Source organism: Hydra viridissima, unplaced genomic scaffold (assembly GCF_058129835.1).
Source record: "Hydra viridissima isolate aposymbiotic clone 2 unplaced genomic scaffold, HvirCarnegie_v1 scaffold_3, whole genome shotgun sequence".
Taxonomy (NCBI): Eukaryota; Metazoa; Cnidaria; class Hydrozoa; order Anthoathecata; family Hydridae; genus Hydra; species Hydra viridissima.
In genome coordinates this window covers 4,905,001-4,927,550 of record NW_028324302.1, presented here as the reverse complement: position 1 = coordinate 4,927,550, position 22,550 = coordinate 4,905,001, and the positions used below count along the sequence as shown (strand labels likewise).

At 29.4% G+C, this 22,550-nt stretch overlaps 2 protein-coding genes and 1 long non-coding RNA gene across 4 annotated transcripts in view; all 3 read left to right on the top strand.

Annotated features, from left to right (window-relative positions):
* Positions 1-4,542: 4,542 nt before the first annotated feature.
* LOC145202447 (uncharacterized) lies at positions 4,543-7,057 on the top strand. Its single transcript, XM_080075396.2, has 3 exons — positions 4,543-5,071; positions 6,497-6,597; positions 6,745-7,057. The coding sequence occupies exons 1-3, from the start codon at positions 4,756-4,758 to the stop codon at positions 6,952-6,954; spliced, it is 627 nt and encodes a 208-aa protein (XP_079931522.2). The 5' UTR covers positions 4,543-4,755; the 3' UTR covers positions 6,955-7,057.
* Positions 7,058-7,965: 908 nt separating this feature from the next.
* On the top strand, positions 7,966-16,861 carry LOC149890696 (uncharacterized). 2 transcript variants are annotated; one of them, XR_016451079.1, is made up of 5 exons: positions 7,966-8,068; positions 11,271-11,365; positions 11,774-11,907; positions 16,453-16,577; positions 16,725-16,861. It is a non-coding gene; the product is annotated as an uncharacterized LOC149890696 (long non-coding RNA). The 2 variants fall into 2 exon arrangements; XR_016451080.1 differs by having other exon boundaries at positions 8,016-8,064.
* Positions 16,862-21,033: 4,172 nt separating this feature from the next.
* Positions 21,034-22,550, top strand: part of LOC149890695 (uncharacterized) — a 3,631-nt gene continuing 2,114 nt past the window's right edge. The window contains exon 1 of the mRNA XM_090083581.1: positions 21,034-21,152. Coding sequence (XP_089939707.1) covers positions 21,110-21,152 — 43 coding nt within the window. The 5' untranslated portion in view covers positions 21,034-21,109. The remainder of the gene's footprint in view (positions 21,153-22,550) is intronic.

Here is a 22,550-nt window from a genome sequence, read left to right as displayed (position 1 = left end):
CGGAAATCGGAATACGGTTGTCATACATACAGCCGGTTTCCGGTTGTATTTATCAAATGAGTAATAAAATTCTCTTTTCCTTTCTCACAATAAAAAAATAATTTAACAAATATTATTTTAAGCAAAGAATAACATCGATCATAAATAAGCAGATTTTTTAAGAGGCCACCGTACGGCTGGTTTGTAGGCTGGCTCGGTGGCTGGTTTGGTGGCCTCATAAAAGTTGCCGCGTATTTATTTTGAGTTGTTGATTGGTTATCTGATTAATGATGAGCTGATTGATTGCTGATTGAATCTACCCAAGGTTATTTTTTGCTTTTTTCACTGAAAAACAACAAAATTTTATCTGTTTCGGTCTAAATAGAACAAAAATGACTTTATTTACTTTTGATCAAAAACAATTGCAAATCTGGTACTTATGGTAAATCTTGTACTTGATTTTGCTGTTATTTGGCCATTTTAATATGATTTTAGATATAGTGAAATTTAGCTGTAGTAATAATCAAATTTGAAAATCACAAGTTTTATAAGCTAAGTTACGGCCAAATTCGACTAAATGCTTCGAAAAGGAAAACTATTTTTGTTTAATCTCTAATGTAGAGCCATTTGCCGATTGTAATGTCGTAATGGCGCTTGTTACAATAAATCCCAAAACTGAACTTTTGATAAGCGAAAATGTTGTGGATCAGCTCAAAAATTGTGTAATTAATTTTAGTAAGTTGATTGAAAAACGTTGACAGAAGATTATCTTTTAATTAATTTTAAAAAAAATATGTTAATTAGAAGTTTCTTGTCTTCAGAAATCCTGAATCTCTAAAGGTTGGTGAATGGCATCAAACACGAATATAGATAATTCTCTTTGAATGTATTAAACCTTTAAACCTGTAATTATCTTTCTTAACTACCGATTGTAAATTTCGCGAGTTTATTTTTTCTATTTTAGTATAAAAATTCTCTCAAAATTGTATATAGTCACCACAATTTTTCTACTTAGAAACATAGGATAATTATAAAAAGCAATTGGCCAGTATACAGATGTTCCATTGTTTTAAGCCAATCACATACATAGCGCACAAAAATTTAAAACAATTATTGGAAATTTAAAAAAGTTTAACGACGAGTTGTATACATGAGAACTAAAATACGACATTCAGAGATACGCGCCATTTTTTTTGCATTTAACCTCTACGCTATTTGTTCCTGGCGAGGAACCTAAAATCTTTCCATGTTCACACACACGTACTGAAATTTAAAAAAATCCAAAGCCAAAAGTGACTTGTTTTGACTTGATGTTAACTTTAATTTGATTGACATAGAAAATATAAGTTAAAAGTTGAAAATAAAAAGTTTCTGTTATTAGTTAAAAAGTATAAGTTTGAAGGTATAAGTTTAAAAAAAGAATGCTAAAAAAATATAAGTTAAAAAGCTAAGAAACTTGGTGTTTGAAGGAAAGTTTAAAAAGCTTAATTTATAATGTTTTGAAAGAGAATAAGGGAATCATAAAAAAGAAAGTCGTTAGAGAAAACTTGTTAACAGAAAAAACTGATATACAGTTGGGTGGTGAACCCTCTGCGTCTAGAAATAAATTTTTTTTTTAAAAAAATAACGAAATTCTTTTTATTTTTTCCTTAAGACCAAACAGCTTTTTTCTTAATTGAGATATTTAAGGCATTCTCAAAAAAATCTTGAAACATCGAAAATATAAATAACTTGATATTTCTTTAAAAAATCAAAATAAAATTTAAGTCTATAAATTAGTCTTGAAATTATTTTTTTCCAAACGCCGATGCTTAATATAAAAATAAACCTGTCAGACCATAAATTTTTGCTGTTTTAAAGGCACAATGAGTTCTGTTTTAATAAACTTCAGGATATTCGATTTATTTTAAAAAGCCCCTATAGAAATTTGTATTTTGTTCATTATTATTTGTTATTAATGGAAAAACCAAACGCTGAAGCTCAGCTGATAGTGAAAAACATTTCCGGGAGACATTAGTATATGCAGTATTAAATATTTTGTTTTAAAATTGTCTGCCATATTAATTTAATTGAAATTGCTCAACAAAAATATTGAATAAATAAAATAAAGCGAAAAAATTTAGCATCTAAAGGTTACTTGCGTCAATTTTTCCTTTTTTCTGTGAACTTTTACAAGATTTCAGTTAAAATAATGGGATTATTTTATGATTGTAGACCAACAGTGAAGAGGATGCGTTATTCTATATATAGATGGAAGAGCTGCTTATTTAGTAAACCTAATATTCAAACTCTTTAAATTAGAACTTTGAGTAGATTAAATAGTTAATCTTAAGGTTCTGCATAAAAAAAGCTTCTTGCTTCGAATAAAAAGCAGCAAAATTTTTGAAGTAAAAAGCTAAATCTGAAAACAACTGCGATTGGCTACTGATGCAATTTTTATTGCTTAAACGCGCATGCGCTTTGCTATTGAAAAAACCCAAACTTAAACATTTTTCCTTTTTTCTAAAACAATTCATTAGACTGTAAACTTATGAGGTTGACTTACAAATAAGATAAAAAAAAACCTTTTCAAATATTCAAAATTGTAATGGTATTCATAACAATCATATCTTTGCTAACAACTCTCCCGCTAAAAAATCACTCCGCACATCTGTGTGTGTTTGTGTGTGTATGATATATGTCTCAGCGTGGTACCAGACTATGAGAAAATATTGTAAAACAAATAAAAATTCTCTTAATAACCCCATATTATTACCTCTATTTAACACGGGCACCGGCAGAGTCGGTCAATAATTCTTAAATACTCTTCTTGTATCAAAATTAGTTTTATAATGTTGATTCAGGCATATCTTGTATCAAAATTAGTTTTATAGTTGATTCAGGCTTTTTTTTTAAGTTATTTTTGAAACAAAGCTATTAATAAATCTAATAGTTTATAAACTTCGAATTGCTTTTAAACGCTCTAATTACATACGGTAAGATGAAGGAAATGCGATCGGAGGCTTTTAACTGATAAATTCTAAAACCAATTACAATAAACAGCTAAATAGTATTTTGAGTGCAAGATTCGTTACCAATCTTTCGTAGGATCTCTTCAAAAACCGGAAATTCAGTCAGGCAATTGGAAGCCGATCATAAATGCGCACTATGCAAAAGGCTATTAACTGTAAAATAAATAATATATTTCTTATTAAAGATTTTGTATAGATATACGGGTATCCAAAGGTCCATCACTTTTAAAAAGGTTCTTATGTAAGAACTTTTAATGCAACGACTTTCTGTAAAGCAATAAACTTTAAATGGTATGTTTCAATGGTATAAACAAATACATTTACCTTTAATAAAAAAATATTTACCTTTAAATGGTATGTTTCAATGGTATAAACAAATAATTGATATAGTTGAAAGTTAGAATCGAATGAAGTGGATTAGGTGGATGGTTTATTATTAATACTTGGTATGGATAGATAGATTAGGGCAAGTATTTAAAATGCATGAAGATAGAATAAGATTAAGAAGATGATTGAGAGGAAATGGAGTTTATTCTATCGAGTCAAATCTTTTTAAATTGTCTTTCTTTAAAGAAGAAAAACATTCTTCGTGGGAATGGCTGTCCGATTATTTTTATCTAAAACATTTATCACTCGAGCTTTGTGTTAGTCATGTTCCAATTAAACTTTCTCCATAATATTTCTAATAAAAATGGATCTAAATGCACACATTTCAGCTCATTGAAGTGCTAATCCGATAAATTACTTATTTTTAAAACTATTTTTATTTACGAAGCCATTGTTTTTCTGATAAATTAAAATTTTACCGATGATTTTTGTTGACACGTTATGCGATTATTTTTTTACCGTAATAAATCTCCGTTATAAATCTTAATGATATTACCATTCATAGCCGTAATTTTAACTGTTTTACAAGGTTTATCCTTAATGACTTGCATTTTTAATTAGACTGCTCAATTTTTTAAAAAGAATTTTAATCTTTCTCCTCTTTTTTTCTGTAATTCTCCAAATACCAGAAAAAAAATTCGTTAATTCAAAATGAATAGCATCAAAAGTACATGCGTTTCTTATCAGAAATATTCGACGTTTTGCAACAAAAGAAATTCCGACTCAAATGCATTCATTTAAAAACCAACCAGAACTTCAGTTGTAAACCACGTGCCCATGCTATTAATCTACATTTAAGCTTTATTTCGCTGTTTTTGTCAGTAATTAAATCTAATGACGTTAAATCGTTTGTATGTCGTAATGGTGAAAAAATTATATTAATTGAATAACGATAGTTGATTTCTGCTCTTGTGTTTTTACAAACTTTTCCGACCAGAACTTAGCGTATGGTAAAAATGATAAAGAAGGGAATTTTTTTCATATCTTTGTTATGTAGGTATTAAACTGTCTGGTCAAAAAAATCTCGCTAATGTTTAATTGCAATTTTATGTTTCTTTTATACATATCTGTTATATATATTTATTTGGATTTTTTTTACGTGACTGACGGATTTACGGATGGAAAAATATTCCGGTGCCGGGCGTCGGATTACATTTAAATTTATTAATCTGGATTTTCTCTTCTATCCTCGTCGTGTGATTAGATGGCCATCTATTTTCAAAATGCTTTATGTTTCATAATAACTCATCTTTACAAATCTAAAGTATTGAGAGATTTATATTTGGAGATGACTTTTTGTGTATGCATTAATGCGTTCTAAAACTTATCTGAAATGTATATATAGATACCTAAAGTAGTTGAAAATTAAAAGAAAACAATGTTACTTCCAAGATATATAATGTTGCAAAGATTACTGTATTTCACTGCAATCTCCTGCTTAATGCAAACTTCAGCTCAAAATGAAGTAACGGCGATTCAAAGGGGAAAACCATTAACAGCGTTATCTGATGCAACATTTCATGAAAGAACCAAAAACAAGTTAAAGATATCTATAAAAAACGACCTGATTTATAAAAACACCACAAGACCTTCATACACAGCCACAGTATTTCTGTATTCAAAGCTCGGTTTTTATTTGTCAATCAATGACAGTGGGAGCATCATGGGAACACTGGATATCAAATCAAGCGATAGTAAGTTTTATTAATCCACAAATATTTGAATTCAAAGGAAGTATATGCAATATATATATATATATATATATATATATATATATATATATATATATATATATATATATATATATATATATATGTATTGCAAATTAGTATGTATCCGATGTAGGCATACATAATTATATATATAAGATAATATAATAAATGTAGGCATACATAGTTAATTGTGGGTATTAAATATATAGTTATATATAAATATATGTATGTATGTATATGATATGCATGAAATGCTTTTAAAGCTATTTTCAAGTGCACGTTAATATTGAGAGTCGGCGGACTAATACGCGGGTCGAAAATAGAAAATTTAGAAAACTTAACTAAAGAGAATAATTGAGGTTGAAGAAGAAAAATTTTTTATGGTTCTTAGATTTACTGACGCAAAAAAGTTATGTGCTTTAGTTCGTCAACTATTTGTGCATTGTATTATGTTTATGCTTTCAGTTAGTCTTAATAATTCAATTCCAGCTGTTTATTTTCAATATTATTTATTATTACTTGACTATAAATTGTCATTATAAGTTAATGTATTCACTCTTTATTGCCGTTATTAAATAATTTATATTCTTCCTATTAATTTATATTCAATTAATTCATCAGGGACTTAAAAGGCAAACATACACAGACAATAGATTTATAAACCCTCCACTATCGGCTTAATATCTGATAAACGAACTCTACTCACGACACTTTATTTAGACCTTTTTTTTTTTTAACACAACTAATTGCTAACATTTATCATTTTGAACATTTATGAGTTCCAGGTTAATCCTCTTAATGATGAATATTAATAATCAATTAATATCATGATGTCATTAAACTTAAATTTGTTCACGAGGTAGACAAAAACACCCGCCCTAATAATCATCCATAAATCAGTAGACGCTATGATCATATTTTGGATTAACAGGAAAGGTATGAGAAATCAATAGGCAGAATGGAGAATTTCGAGAGAATTTAATTTGTTTAAAGGAGATTTTAAAATAGCATGATGGAGAACTTAAAGCAGTATATTGGAGAACGTAAAATGCAATAATGAGGAATTAATATAGGAATATTTCACTTAATGCTAAAACTATTCAAAAGAAAATTCAGCTGAAAAAAAAAAAAAAAAAAAAAAAAAAAAAAAAAAAATTAGATGTCATGAATTGTTTTTTGTTTTTTGTCGTTTTGTAAGTTTTGTATTTTTAATAAAATACAAAAATCAAAATTTTAACAGGATTTAAAAATGGAATGACTTTTTATCATCTGGTGATGTTATCACACTTCCGGATATCTTCAAAAGCCTTCTCTTATGTATTGATGACTATGTTTTGACAAACTTTTAAACATGTTTTAGTATATGAATAAATACAAAACAAGAATCTTTTTATTTTTGCTCTTTAGTTTTTCTTGAAGTTGAGTCGTACGGTGTTTATTTCAAAAGGTTTCGCAAACCAAACTCTTGGTATATCGCAATTGACAAAAATGGAATAATAAAAACAAGGGTGAGCAGCATCAAGATACAAATAAAAAATATATATATTTATAGCTTTGCATTTATTTCGGATTGTTAATCATTAAAAAATGTATATAGATGATGAAATACCCAGTTTGTTTTATGAAGTCTTTTAACAACAGATTTTTTTTTTTAGAAGTATAGCAGAAAGGATACTTTGTTTCGCGTGAGTTACAATATGGCAGGTTGGGCATTATTTAAAAATGATGCAACAGGCTTTGTGCTAGGGTTGCATAAAAGCGGTAAACCAAAAAATAAAATAGTTGACTCTTTACGTGATCGAAAGAAAGCTCTTTTTCTTATTCTGACGCCACCGTTGCCTCATGCGCCTTCTTTGATTCAATAGTTATAGAAATCAATAGAAAATATTTTAAATCACCCGACATTGTAAATTGTAAATATCATTCAATATTTTTTTATTTAAGAAATTAAATTTGATTCATGTTTTATTGTTTTAGTTTTATATCGCCCAGTGAAAGATGATAAACAACATCCCTTGATTACTTTGCTTCGATTTCTCGTTTGCCTTTTCTTGTTTTTAAAACTTATCTTTTTATATCAAAAGTTTTTCTGAATTTTAAAAACCGTTGCAGAATCAGCGTAACCTCTTTCCCAAGATTTGTCTCTTTGTAACCGTTGTAAAAAATAAGTTTTTAAAAAAAGATTTTTAGACAAGAAAAAGTGAAAATTGAAAGATTATTTAAGAAATTATAAAAATAATGTTTTTGGGAGTTTTTGTTTTGTTAGTACAAAGTTTTAATTTTGCACCCTGAAAAAAGTCATCGTTTTTCTTGATTAACTTTCAACCCCTCTGTGAAAAAATTTAAAAAAAAATTTAATCCTTTGCATGGCCCTTTGGATGGCCCTTAGAATGGCCCTTTGGATGGCCCTTTGGATGGCCCTTGAATTGGAGATAATGTTTAAAGAATTGATTTAAATAGTCTGGTGTTAAAAGTATTGAATGTATCATGTGTTGTCTTTTTTTTTTTTTGAGTAAATCAATGTATAAGAGATGAAGATATACCATGTATAACTATTAAACGAGATACTTTCAGCTAAAAAAAAAAAGCTAAAACAATGTAAACTTCCATTCTTAATTGTAGCTACTTCTGCGATAAGTAAATTTAAAATGATTTCCTTACGTAGGGGAAAATATTTAAAATGATAAATAAAACAGACTAATTCAAGTACAATTCAGACGTTAACAATTATTTTTGAAAGATTATAACTTAAGTTTACATTTTTGTAAACTGACATAATTTTGGTGAGAAAAATAAGCAATAAATTTCCAGAAAAATATTTGACAAAATACTTAGCAATGTTTTTTTTTAGTATGTTAAAGCTGTTTTCCAATATCAGCTTACATAATCTTGCATAAGAACTTTCAATGCAGTTTTTTCTATACGATGTTAAAAAAAATGAAGCGTAAAGAAAGTTCCACAGGCAAACATTTTTAGTAGGTATGTTTATTTGACAAGCTTTTCCGAATGTTTTTTCCGAATTCAAATGCGAATAAGGTTTGGTATGGAATTATACTGGTTTATTTACGTCGAATCTAATTATATCTACAATTTGTAGCGGAGTAATTTCAAATTTTGAACCTGCATTTTTTTGAAAAAGGTTCTCGTACATTAACAAGAGTTCTCAAAACACATACAAGATTTTGCCAAAATAAGCTAGGATTGTTTTGTAGTCCAATGATCTGAAAATCATTGTAGAATACATTAAATTAAACGTAAAAGAAATGATTAGATGTCACAGAAAGTGACCAAGTTGTGAAATTAATAGCTTTGTATTTGCCAATAATTACTACACCAATATATATAAACAAGTCAATAACCACTGTAACTCTTAGCTTCTAGGTTCTAGAGGTCGTAGTTTTTTTTGTTAAAAAACAAAAAGAGAAAGATAACGAAAAAGCAATATAAAAAGATGGGTTTTTAAGCTTATCATTTTGCAGAAGAGCTAAAACATAGCTTTAGCATTACGGACCGACCTCAATAACCGACTCAGAAACAGAATCAGACTCCGACTCACTCATATGTCACCTATTTGTAAAAACAAGTTTTCATCACTATAATACAAATAATCCGACCACTTTGTGCTTTAAACAATATTTATTGGAAAACAATTTCTTAATAAACAACTTCTCTGAACTCTTGTAAATGGATATGCAACAAACTCTTATGCAGTCATTAATAATATTATGAACTTGTCAAAATCATGTTTGAAGTATTGTCAGTTGGACAGAAAGAACTTGTTCTTTTTTAAGTTCATATTCTTGAAAAATCTTTTCCACCAAAACCTAGAGAAATTCGCTGGTGTAATGAGCTTTGGTGTCTTTTACTGCCAATGTCTTGGTAACTATTTCATTTTTTTCTTAAAATAAATCGGACATTGAATGTAAAGTAATTCACTCTGTGAAGAAACACAAAGCGTCCCTTGAGAAATTCTTTAAACTCTTCTTTTTTTTTAACAGCTAATTTAATAATCACTAATTTTCTAATACTCTCCCTCTCTCTCTCTCTCTCCTTCTCTCTCTCTCTCTCTCTCTCTCTCTCTCTCTCACTCTCTGCCACAGTAACTTTGTCACTGACAAAATATCTTGCAATTTATGACTGCAAGGCTTTCTGGATTTTTTCCTAAAAACAATTGTACATAATTATTATAACGTATATACATATAAATAGATATGTTACACAGCTATCCAAAATGTATACATGCATGTTAGAATTATAAAAAGAAACAGGTGAAAAATGCAGCTGCTATGTTTAGACACCACGGAGATTATTTATCAAACAAGAGTAACGCAGAACTGGCTCAGTTACCCCTAGCAACCAATCATGTTTCACATTTTCCAAACAAGCTGTGAGGTAAAATGAAAGCTGGTCTCTGGTTGCCAAGGGCAACTGGACCACTTTAACTTTACACGAGTTTGATAAATAAACCTCTTGGTGTCTAAATGTAATAGCTACACTTTTTTTCAGAGACTACAAATCTAAATGAGAGGTTTGCTGAGCAAAAGTGGTAATTTCGGCTGAGCAAAAATGCTAATTTCAGCTGAGCAAAAGTGCTAATTTCACAACCATACAAAGTAGCACTTCTTCTTAATGCCCTGCATGATCGTGAGGCTGCATTTATAGTGAATTAGGAAAATATATATAGGAATTTATCCTACTTCTGTGTGTGTAGTAATAAACATAGAAAAAGAGCTAACAATGCCAAACATAAGTACTTTAGTGATCAGATAGTGTTATTCCTCATGTACTATCACTTTTCAATAGAATAATGCAAAGTTAATTGAATATTTAAGTCTTTCTGTTCTGTGAAGCAGCTCTTTTGTACTTGGTGGTGGCACGCCTAGCTTTCTAAGCATAATGTCAGACAGTGTATTTTGGGTGTTGGGGCATCATGAAATTATCTAGTTTAAGGGATGATGGAGAAGAGCACAGGGGAGATGATTTATGATTCTCAGTGATAAGCAGCAAAATACCCTGTTGCTTATCACTGTTTTAAAGGCCTTAAACTAACATGTCAAACTCCTGGCCCTCCGTTGTTGCAAATTACTATTCCCATTGTTTCTGAATCTCCTACAGCTATTAGAGCCTCATGAGACTTGTAGTTTTGTAACAGCTGGAGGTCTGGAGTTTGACACTTGTACTTTAGACTGACAGAACATAAAATATTTTAATGAGTAACATCTATAAAATCCATATAAAAATTATGAAACTTTGAAAGATTTTCTTTAAACTGGAGTCAAAGTTGGTACAATTTTTCCGACTCCGACTCCAGCCAAAATAGCTCCGACTCCAAGACTCCTACTCCACAAATCCGACTCCACAGCCCTGCTAGAAATACATGTTTTAAAATAAAACAAAATGGTATGGTAATCTCTTTAGAAATATGGAATCATAGAGAGTGCGAGAGTTTTTGGAACACAGTAATATTAATTTAAACAGCAATCTTCATTACGCATAATTTTTTAATGACGAATCCCACTTTTACATTTTAAATTTTTTGAAGAAAGCATCGCTCTAAAGGATTATCTAGCAGCAGATAAATTAGACAGATCACGGTTTTATTTTATATTCTGATCACTTGTTGCTTACAGTAAAACCAAATTATGAGGAAGTTTTTGAATTGTTTAAGAAATCTTAACATACTTTAGATTGAGCTTAGGTTTGATCAGATGACATTCAGAACCCTTCATGGTCAAACTTTTATGGTCAAACCTTAATGGTTAAACCTTCATGGTCAAACTTTCATGGTCAAACCTTTATGGTCAAACCTTCATGGTCAAGTCTTCATCATCCATGCTAGTGTGGCAGTAATATAAACTAATTTGAAAATATCATATTCGTATATTCATATGATAGAATTAGAAGGTAATACTCGAGCTTAAATTTTGGTGAAAAACGCTTTTTAACTTCTAAAGTAAAAAAAAAAAAAAACACACGACCAGGCTTGTTAAGCGGAGTCGGAGCCGTTTTTTCTTTTCTGAAAAATCAAAACCTTGGTTTACACAAGTTATATTTTCTGCATAAAACCATTTAAATATAATGCAAAATATTGGGAATAATGCTTGTAAAAAACCGGAGCCGGTGCTGACCAACCTCTTATTTTAAATTCTGATTATTTTGAACCTTTTTTTTTTTTATCTAGAAATGTTTAAAGAGATTGAAAAGCAACCTGGATGTCCAAGAATTTGTGGAAATACCTCACACACTTAGGTTTCACTCAATAGAGCATGTAATAAGGTATCTGACTTAAAGAAAGTTTTGACACACATCTTTATTAAAGAATAAAGTTTACATTTGTCTATGCATTGTTTTTGGCAGTCGTTGCATAAAATATCATGTCGAATATTGATTAACTTGGCGTTTAATATTATATCAATCCGGCGATATATACATATATATATATATGTATGTATATATATATATATATATATATATATATATATATATATATATATATATATATATATATATATATATATATATATATATATATATAACAAAACTTTTTGGGAGTGGGTTTAAATCACCCCAGAAATAGTTATACTCTTGTGTAAAAACATAATTCTTATTTACACATTAAAACTGCACTGGACGACAATGAAGTTTAGAGGATGATTTTAGTTTACTAAGTGTTTTTTTTTCCAGTGCTTTCAATGTAATGTGTAATGAGAGTAGTACACGAGAGAAATGATGAGTGTTCTTCTCCACAACAGATCCTATTCTCACCATCTCCGTTTTTATTTGTTCTCACCTTCAGACCTTTGTTTGTTTAAAGACTGGTAAGTTGATCCATCAATCTTTATTATGTGCTTAAAAACAATTGTTGAGCTTTCATTTATCTAGGCTGCTCAATTTATTCATTAAGCATTCTAAATACTCTAGATGTGGTCCATAGAAGTTTTAAACCAACCCAGGCTGTATAACCAGTAGTTTGTATTTAACTTTGAGTATGTGTAAGCTCTTTTCTTTCTCAATTGGAAACAATTTTTTTTCAATTGGATTCTTTAAAAATAGCGCCAATCCTCGATAATCAAAGCCTAATGTTTCTTGATTGTACCATATCTATGGTATAGAAATAAAGATCTTGAAAATTTTAATAAAGTTTTTAAGCACACACGCTAGTAATTGCAAACATTAATTGAGCTAACTTGTAAATTAAAAGTTTTGATTTATAAATTTGTTACATAGAGCTACTTTTGAACCTTTTGACGTCATTATGTGACGCAAACAATGCAGGAGTCCAGTTAAAATTCTCTTTTCTAACGATTATTATTGATTACTTAATATTATTGATTACATAATATTATTGATTATATAATATTATTGATTATATGTTATTAATGATTACATATTATCGTTGATTATACATTATTATTGATTATATATTATTACTGATGATATACTATTGATCGTATGACATACAGTAAACTATCAACACTTAAAAGAGTTACTGAAAAAACTTGGATAAACTATTCAAAAAATTTCAAATCTTTTCTCGCTTGATTAAATGCATAGTTATATAAGCTGATAACTTTGGTCTTAAGGTTTTTATCATAGAAAAAAAGTAAAGAAAAATAGACGTAAAAAAAAAAGTTATTGAGACTGCTTACTAACTATTTCAATATTTCTTTAAAACAGATCCTGTTTATTTCTAGAAGCTTTTTATTGAAAAACCAAAGTTGGCTGCTTAAGATTTACTTTGTATTCTATCCAGTAAAAGACTGTCTAACTTAGAAATTAGAAAGCTTGCTACCACTGAATTAAATTTCGAATTTTAAAACTGTTAAGATAAATTTCTGTGAAAAGTTCAATTAACTTGAAAAGCAACTTTCAGTCTTGGAATTTAGGAAGACCAATCTTCTCAAGCAAAATGTTCTCCAATCAAAAAGCTCTTGAAAATGCAATCAGCAAAAGACAGTAGTGTCTAGTGTTAACTTTCTACCCAGACAATGTTGGACTCATTGTCTTCTGTGACGTAAAGCTTGCTAATATTTTGTGCCCATTTACATCATACTTGTACCCATTTTTGCACATTGTGCAAAGTTGATTAAGAAATCTATCCAAGTAAGGTAATCTTCATATATTTGGAGATCCAAAAGTTCTTTGCAGCATTCAAGAATGCAGATGGAGATTTGAAAAAACAACAAATCCTCCAAAAACAAAGCTGGCTTCTTCTGCGGAAATGGTGTGATATTCTGCTAAAAATGCCTATAAATAGTGTGGAAAAAAATGCACTTCTCCAAATTTTATTTTTTTCGAAGAAAGCCAATACCAACTCAACAGTTGCATTCATCTTAAATCCAACATTAGCATTTGCCACTAGCAGTGCAAATCCAACTCTTTCAATGTTTAGTAGCGATATCACAATCAACAGCTATCACCGACTTATGTCTGTTTAAATGGTATTCACTTTGTTGTCAACCTTGATTACTGAGATTTTTTTTTTTGGTATAAAAGATGTGATTCTTACTACTCCAATCTAAGATTCAATGTTATAGACAATTAGTGCACTGATATTATGGCATTGATTTTTATTATGGTATTGATTTTCAGTCTCAACTCCGAAGCCGAAGCAAGCTTACGTCAGTTTACTCATGTGCCATTTAGTGTGACAAACGGAGTAGAACAGTTCCAAAGATCAATCGACAACTAAATTTCTAAAGAGAAATTAAAAGATACTTTTGCTTATCTTGATAATTCGACAATCTATGGTATGACAATTACGAAGTCAGTCATCAACAAATAAACCTAGACACTTAGCGACTTCGCTCACTTTCAGAACTACCTATACCTGTTGATGCAAAATCCCTGATGCGAACATTGGGTCTATTTTCATACTACTTGTAATGGGTCCCTCATATCTCGAAGAAGGTTGGCCCAAAATTAAAACATTTCCTATAGACTCTTTATGTATTGAAGCGTTTATTACTCCCAAGAAAGAAATTGAATTTTCGTTCGTGAGTTTTATTAATAATAATGAACTAATCGCTTACAGAAAAGGAATAGAAAGTACTGCACCAGATAATTTTAGCCGTATGTACTCTTTATCAATGAGGTTGTCTAGTTTTTCATCACTACGCAGCTCGTAATGTCACCCAGGCGTCACTAAAATGACTACTATTTTCCGAAACCATCTTTCTGTGTATCTCAATAGTCAGAACTCATTAAAGCTACTCAGTCGTTTGAAATATTAAAATACCGATTTAAAAGTACCTATGCCGTGGGCAACCCGTAATATTTATTTGCTTACTATGATTGACAAATTTTCTCAATTACCATTTGCATTTCCTAGTTCCAACATTGATTAATTTACTATTATACATTCTTTTTCACAACTCTTTTCCATTTTCGGTTTACAGGTATGCATCCATTCCGACACAGAATTGTCCTTCATGAATAAAAGTGTCTAAAATTTTATTCATGAAAAGGTTATAGCTTCCAGCAGAACAACTCTGTTTAATCCTAAGGACTACGGTTAAACAGAACGGTACAATGATATCATAACACAATACAATGACGGCATAACTTTTTACAAACTTTCTCAAATCAGGAGAAATTTGTACGAAATTTGTTCTTTATGTTAATTTAATTCATAATACAAACAACAAAAGTTATAAATTATGACGGTTAATTAAAACTTAGCATTTTGATGAAAGGCTTTCGTGCAAAAGTTTAGAAACAACTGAATTTTGAAAAAAAAAAACAATTTCAAAATTGAGTAAAATCCAATTTTTCCAACTAGATAGTTTTAATAAGGCAGTTAGTATTTGGTGGCATATCCATTTTCCTCCAAAACAGTATCACAGTATTGACGAGGGATCGAATCAACTGATTCAATGATAACCCACCAAGGGTTTCAACGTTATTTCAACGTCGTGTGCCTGCTGCGAACATCTTTAGGAATGTTATACCAACATTTTTCAATCAAAGTAAATAAATGGTCTACGATGGTGAGTTTTCTACCAACAAATTGCCGGACGATGTATTCCCAGCGATGCTCAATAAGATTGAGATTGGGCTCTGTGTTCTTCAAGAACTTTGATTTTTGTGATTTAAAATAATCCTTAATGTATCCGGCGCAATTCTTAAGATCATTATTTTGCTGCAAGATCCATTTGCGAATCATCTTATCTTTTGCTTGTTGCGGTATAATATTCGTTATGGTGTCTAAATAAACTCTCGGTCCATAATACCTTTTACGTAATGAATGGGACCCTCATCACTAAAGCTAGCCCAAACCATAACATTTCCTCCGCCGTGTTTAACAGTAGTGTACTTGAATTACGTGGGAGAAACTATGTACGGCGGGTTTAACTGACTTGCAACGTTGTGCTTCCTGCGATAAAACTACAAGTAGGTAACTGGTTGTTTGAATTAAGTTTTACTAATTCCGTCACTATTTAATAGCATAAATTTTAATTCGTCATAGTAAAGTACTTTTGACCAGTCATTAACCCAGCCAACATTGACAGACGGGTACCGTATGTTTTTTAACTGGGCTTACGGGAACGGGATTTAGAAGGGTTTGTGTTCTGGTTTCCTGACGGGTCCCGTACGGTTGAAAAATTTAGCAAAAATATGGGCCGCATGTGGTGATTAAAAGGGCTAAGAAAACTGGAATTTTTACGGGTTTCCCATTAGGGACCCATCTGGTGAAAATAGTATGCGGAAAAATCTATGCAATCAGACCATTTTCGCCATTTGCAACTTACCTTGTGCAAAAAAAGTTTTTTCAATATAACGTATAAATTAAAGTTATAATCGCTTTCTCGTTTCATGTTTTTTATGAAACTCTATATAAAAAGTTGTTATAACTATTTTTATTTTTTACATATAAATTTTTTTCTTTTTCTTTCTTTAGTAAAAAATTGAAAATTTTACAATGTTTTACATGCAATTTGAACAATAAATACTTTAAAGAATTCATTAATATTTACGTTTATGAAAAGTAACGCCACAAGGAAAAGCATATAATATTAAAAAGTTGACGTGAGGGTTTTCATTATTGTCTTACTTCCTTGTGGCATATATTCTTAGAATCATGAATGGTTTTTGAAGACCATTGAACGTTTTTCTGTAAAACCAAAAGTTCACTTTAGTAATATTTTATTCCTATATAAATTTGATTGCGGAGTAAGGATTTTTTCTATTTTCGTTTACATTTTGTAGCAGAGTAACCTACTGTGTAATTTCTGTACTGTGTTACTGAGTAAGATGTTGTATGCAATTGTTGCATTCGATTAAGAAAACAATACAGATTACGTACCACTAATTTGGTTAGGGAATGCTGTGAGTGAAAATGTGTTATCAATAATTTCCTCTAGAAAATCTACAGATTTTTATTGGCCTCACTGGACAAATATGAAAAAAATAGACTTAGCTAAATCAATATGTCAGGAACCAGAGGTTGGATGGCTTAGGTTTTCAGGAAGAATTTTTTCAACTGCAGGTAGTTTATTAATATTCTCAAAGATAGTAAAGTAATAATCTTGATAATTTTTTATAAACTTATTTAAGCATTTAATCATAGTTATTGAAATTTGAAAATGAAATTTTGATACATCAAAACTTATCATAAGTACTTTTTAAAATTCAGACATGGAATCTGAAGCAAAAGAAAAATGCAGATATGCAGAAGATACCTCAAATGTTGATGAAGTATATCAAAACCAAAAAAATAGGTATATAATGTTACATAATTTTAAGCATAAACATAAGCGGAGTAACACTAACATAAACAAAAGATGTTTATGTTAGTGTTACTCCGCTTATGTTTATGTTACTGGCTTAAAACTTGTACATTTATGAATTATTAAAATTTCAAAAAAAATAATAATACTTTTGATAATTAGCCAATCCTTTAGAGATAATCATGAAAAGCCTTTTGAGGAAAGTGAGTAAGATATTGTTTTAATATTTGTTTTAATAATCTGTTTTAATATATATATATATATATATATATATATATATATATATATATATATATATATATATATATATATATATATATATATATATATATATATATATATATATTGAAATATAAATGATGGTTGAGCCTAAAAACTAAACCCAAAAAACAAAGCTTTTTATAAAAGGTTTTATAAAATTGCAAATGATCACCAGTTTAGTCACGTTTAAGATTTTTTTTGACATCTAAAAGATTAGATACAGAACTGGTTAGAAAAGCTGTAAGTAATGCAACAAAGTGGCAGAAGAAAGATATGAAGGATGGTTCCAGTTTTGCAGTAGAGAAACAGTCAATATTAGTCAAAAGATTTACAGAGTGCGAGAGCAGTTTTAATTTTTCGTAATGTGAGAACAAATCCGAGGTAAAGTTATCGTTTGAAAACCACGTGTTGGTTTTATGAAATTCCACGGGATTTATAATTGGCATCGGAACACATGTAAACACATGACGCATGAGTTTTATGGCGTAACATACAAATTAAAATATAATTGAGTTTTCTTGACCACAATAGAATGCTATTATGGAATGAGATCAATAAATGAAATCCAATGGAAATGACAAATGTCACAAATCTACTTGAAATACAACGATTTGACTTTACCAAAATATTTAATTCATGAAACTAAAATATTGAAAGTAACAAAGTGATTTTTTTCAAAAATAATTTACATGTTGATGTTTAAGATAACTTCTACTAAGCAAGCTTAAAACTTAAAAGTTTTAAGCTTGCTTAGTAGAAGCTAAATTAAGCTTAGGCTTGAAAACTACAGTTTTACTTTAACTTCAAAAGTGTAACTATTTAGGTAATATTTTTAAAACATTGTTTAGAAACTAAAATCAATTTAACTTACAAACGCAACGTTTAAAGTTGGTCAACTTAGAAGAATTATTTACTTTTTCAAGATTGATGAAGTAATGATTAAAGAAACATAAGTTTTGACATGCTGGGCTCCTTGTCTACCTCTTGATAATTTTTCATCTTATATCATTAGGAGGTAATTAAAATCCTGTAGCTTCAAATTAAGGGACGTCCAATAGAATTTCACCCACCTCCCTTTTTTTAAACATAATTATTGCATAAAAAATGCTGGACAATGAAAATAAAAAATAACAATATGATTTTAAAGAAGAGAATAATCTTAATCAAAATCTTAATCAAGTTTCACGCCGTTTCGGCCATTTGTGCAACTTATGCTTTTTCTTGTTGTTTTTTTTTTTCGCTTTCATAACAAAGTTAATTTTTTTCAGCTAAATAATCCTGATTATAAAAATTAAGTGAACTTGACAAAGTTAAAAATAATTTTATCTTTAAAAACTCGCTATTCCTGTGATTTACTTTTCTTTGCGTAACAATTATTTATAAGAAATATTTATAAGAAATATTTATAAGAATTATTTATAAGAAATATTTATAAGAAATATTTTTCCTGGATAAACAAATAATGCATGACAACTTTTTTTTTTTTTTTTTTCATTTTTAGTTTGTTATCGTATTTAAGCGTCAGCCATTTTAGAGCACGGGAAAAAAATGTTGGAGGCATTACAAATTTATTTCCTATCTAATCGTTCTTTATATTTATGACATTCCAATCTTTCGTATTTTTGTGTCATTTGTTTTAATTTGATAAATTTTAATTGTTTATCTTATTTATTTAGGGGAGCACAAGAGAATGCACTCTGTCATCAGAGTTGGAGTTTGAAACTTGATAAACTTGAAAAGCTCTTGTAAAATTAATTCATTTGAATATCAAGTTTTCTTAGAAGAGAGGAAGTCTTTGTCATAAGTCTCCACTATTCCAAGACGTTTGTGTTTCAGAGCTGTTTAGGTTGGTTCGGGTGTTAAAGAAAGATAAAATTGCATAGGACGCGTCAAATTGCTCCACAACTTGATTAAAAGTTTCAAGCACTGGAAATTCAAGAGGACTAAGGACAAGCTTGTCAAATTTTGAATCCTTTGCCCCCACAATCTTAAATGCAGCGCTTTTGAGATTGTGGGAGCTAATTTATTTAAAATAAAGAATAGAATTCATCATTTTCACATTAGAATTCATCATCACGCCATTTCATCTGGTATAACAAGACAAAAAAAGTTTTCTGTAACTTAATCTTAGAAAATTTCATGTCTCATTGATTAAACTTTCCAAGCGAGTCCAATACCTCAATGATTAGGCTTTCCAAGCGAGTCCAATACCTCAATGATTAGGCTTTCCAAGCGAGTCCAATACCTCAATGATTAGGCTTTCCAAGCGAGTCCAATACCTCAATGATTAAACTTTCCAAGCGAGTCCAATACCTCAATGATTAGGCTTTCCAAGCGAGTGTTTCTGTGAACATGAGCAGCCGATAAGGAGCACACCATCTTCCTTTTTCCTTTTATCTTTTTAAAGATACTAATAGGAACTCCATTATGATTATATTGAAACATTCTAGGCCCATTAAAAATACCTAAGTTTAGAATCTTCATTGATGAAAAATTGTGAGAGACATATAGGCATCATTGCTCCTGCTTGTCTAAATGCCAGATGTGAATACTGTGCAACTAAGTCTTTTCAGTGTCTTTTTTACCTCTTGTTGAACGACATCTTGAACCTAGTAATGCAACAAATTTAGATTTTTGTATGAAAACCATGCCATACAATAGAGGTCGATTTTTATTGTTAACATCATGACGATTCAGTATTGGATTGATTTATATTCTTAAATAATCATTGTGCTTGTTAAATGACTTTGTTAAAGTTTATAAACTTGAAAAAATTGTGAAACTCGATCGAAATACTTGAATAAAAATGAAGTTTAACAAACTTGAACCCGAATTATTTGAAAAATCTTACGACTTGACAAACTTGTATCTAAAAATTTGAACAAAATTTTTTAAGCTCGAAAAAATCGAGCTTAAAAAATTTTCTCGCCATAATGAATTTTGACGAACTTGCAACAGGCGAATATTTTCATAGTATTTACTGACTACTTTTGATTTCATTGATAAAGTATAGGTTTCGAGATTATTTGTTCCGCAGATTGGTTTAAAAGAAAGCTGAATATTTATTCCGCAGAATAAATTAAATGTTTTATTACAATTCAAACTGCTCCCAACTCAATAATATTCAATAATATTGAATGTTATAGCGTTTGTTTCAAAGATATTTGCAAAATTGTAATAACTAAAAGAGTGGTGCTTGATTTCCCAAAGTCATACTTATAGAGCATATTTATATTTATATTGTATTAAACTGAGGTCTAAATTCTTTATACTAATGCAGTTCACAAAATGCCTAATTCATTCTTAAATATTCAGATTACTGTATCAAAAAAACAATATATGTCGAATAATAAAAGATTAGATGCTAGAAGGATAAAAATATTTGTGTATTTTTATCCACAGATAAATTTAGTATCACTATTTATAGAATTTTCTGTATGTAGCTGCTAAAATATGTTTTAATTATCTTTTTTTTTATGTTTGACAACAGAAACCCTTTTCATTCAGAAGATTTCGTTATTTACAAAAGTTATTTCGGCATTTATTTCCAATATCACATTACTCATATCTTATAAATTCTTTAACATCATTGCGTACTTAAAAGTTTGTAACGATTAAATTTCTTACAGCTGTCTTTTAAATCTTTTTAAGCTTGTTAAATGGCGTTTTAGATCCAATTGTAAAAAATTAAATTACAAAATCTTTTAAGAACTCAATAGCCCAAGTTTGTTCCCAACCTACTATATCTCGAAGTAATTTGATCACTATTTTAACGAATAATATAGAGTATTTTAACATTTGCTTTTAAGTAGCTGAAACCAAATTTATTTTTGCAGCAAAAGTTAAAAAATTTATAACTTTTACGGTTATTTAGAAATTTTACTTGAAAAATTAAACCATCATAAAGATAAAAAAAATCGATCTGGTACCTAAGTTGTTGTTTGTTTTTTTTTTAATTACCTTTTCATTGAATTATAAACGATATAAAAGAAACGCTTTTATTTTGCAAAACGAAAAACTTTAGCGTAAAATGATATTTAGCATTGGAATACTGCTCTTAATGATTCGTGGAGGTATACTATGTACTTTTTAATATTTTCATATTATTTGTTTTTCGCCTTGAATGGTGATTTAACTTATCTGCAATTTCGAGAACTAAGTAAAATTTATTTCTTGGTCCTCGAGAATTGAAAGAAAAATCATTCTTCTAAGTTTTCTTTGCAAAAGAAAGAAAATAAAGTTTCTTTAATTAACCAATAATCAATGTTTGTCATTGATTTTTTTATACTTTTCCTATTGCTGATCTGTTTGGTGACAAACTACCCTAAAATTTGGCGGCAGTTACCCCATTGATCCGCGTTTAAGTTTCTTTTTTAGATACAAAACATTCAGTTTTTAATTTTTCTCAGTTTTGATGTTGAGCTTGGTTTGTTCTGCAAACATATTTTGCTACTAGATGATACGAACTACTAACCATATCCAACTGTTAATGACGGAACGGGTTTTTTGCCTTCCTTCATGAAAAGCTTTTATTTTACTTTCGTGCTGACCTTGCTTTCAAGTTTTAAACATCCTTATAGGTAAAAAAAATCTCCCTTTTAACTCATATTTAGCAGTCATTATGACCAATACACAATTTAAACTAATATGTGTCGCAAAGCTCTCAGGATGTTATTTGCTTTCGCATTTATTAACTTTTGACTTGAAGCCCGCAGAATGCTAATATCGTTTTACAGTTACCAAGACCATTTTATGGTACTATCCGAGTTTTTACTGCAGGATCTCTCAATAGGAGCCAAAATTTATTTAGTACTAAATTTTTCTTGAAAAATTGCAATCTTTACAGCCTTTCAAAAACTGTTTTAGACAATATATGGAGGTCCAGTTTTAGATGGGCTAATGTTGTTTAGCTGATATTATTCTATTTTTAATTTTTTTATTTGTAGGCAAGACTCTTGAATATATTTACTTGCAAATGAAAAGAGCAAATTCATATTGAATTAGCTAACAGCTGATTTAATGTCATTGCTTTTTTTAAAGAATGTCTTCAAGAAATACGCAAGTTATAAATCACCGGCACATGTTTTAAAATCTTTTATGTTTATATTTGAAGAACAGAGATTTTTAACAGTTTAAATTGCTGATAATACAAAGTACATCTGTGTAACAATATAATTATATTTTTACAAATTTTAATTAAACATTTTTTTCCAATTTAGTTTTAGGTTGTTTAAAAAAAAAATATGAATTTATAGTAAGAAACATTAAACAGATTTTGATTTTGCAAAAGAAATATTCACTGGCATGTCAGCTTCTTTTGTAAAATACTTTTGTTCAATTTTTTTGAAAAAATACAGAAAAGAAAAGATATCTTGCCAGATAACATAAAACCACTTTATGCGTCTAAACGTAAATTAAGTGGTTTATGCTTCACACTAATCAGGTGATTTTATGGCATCTGGTTACATCAC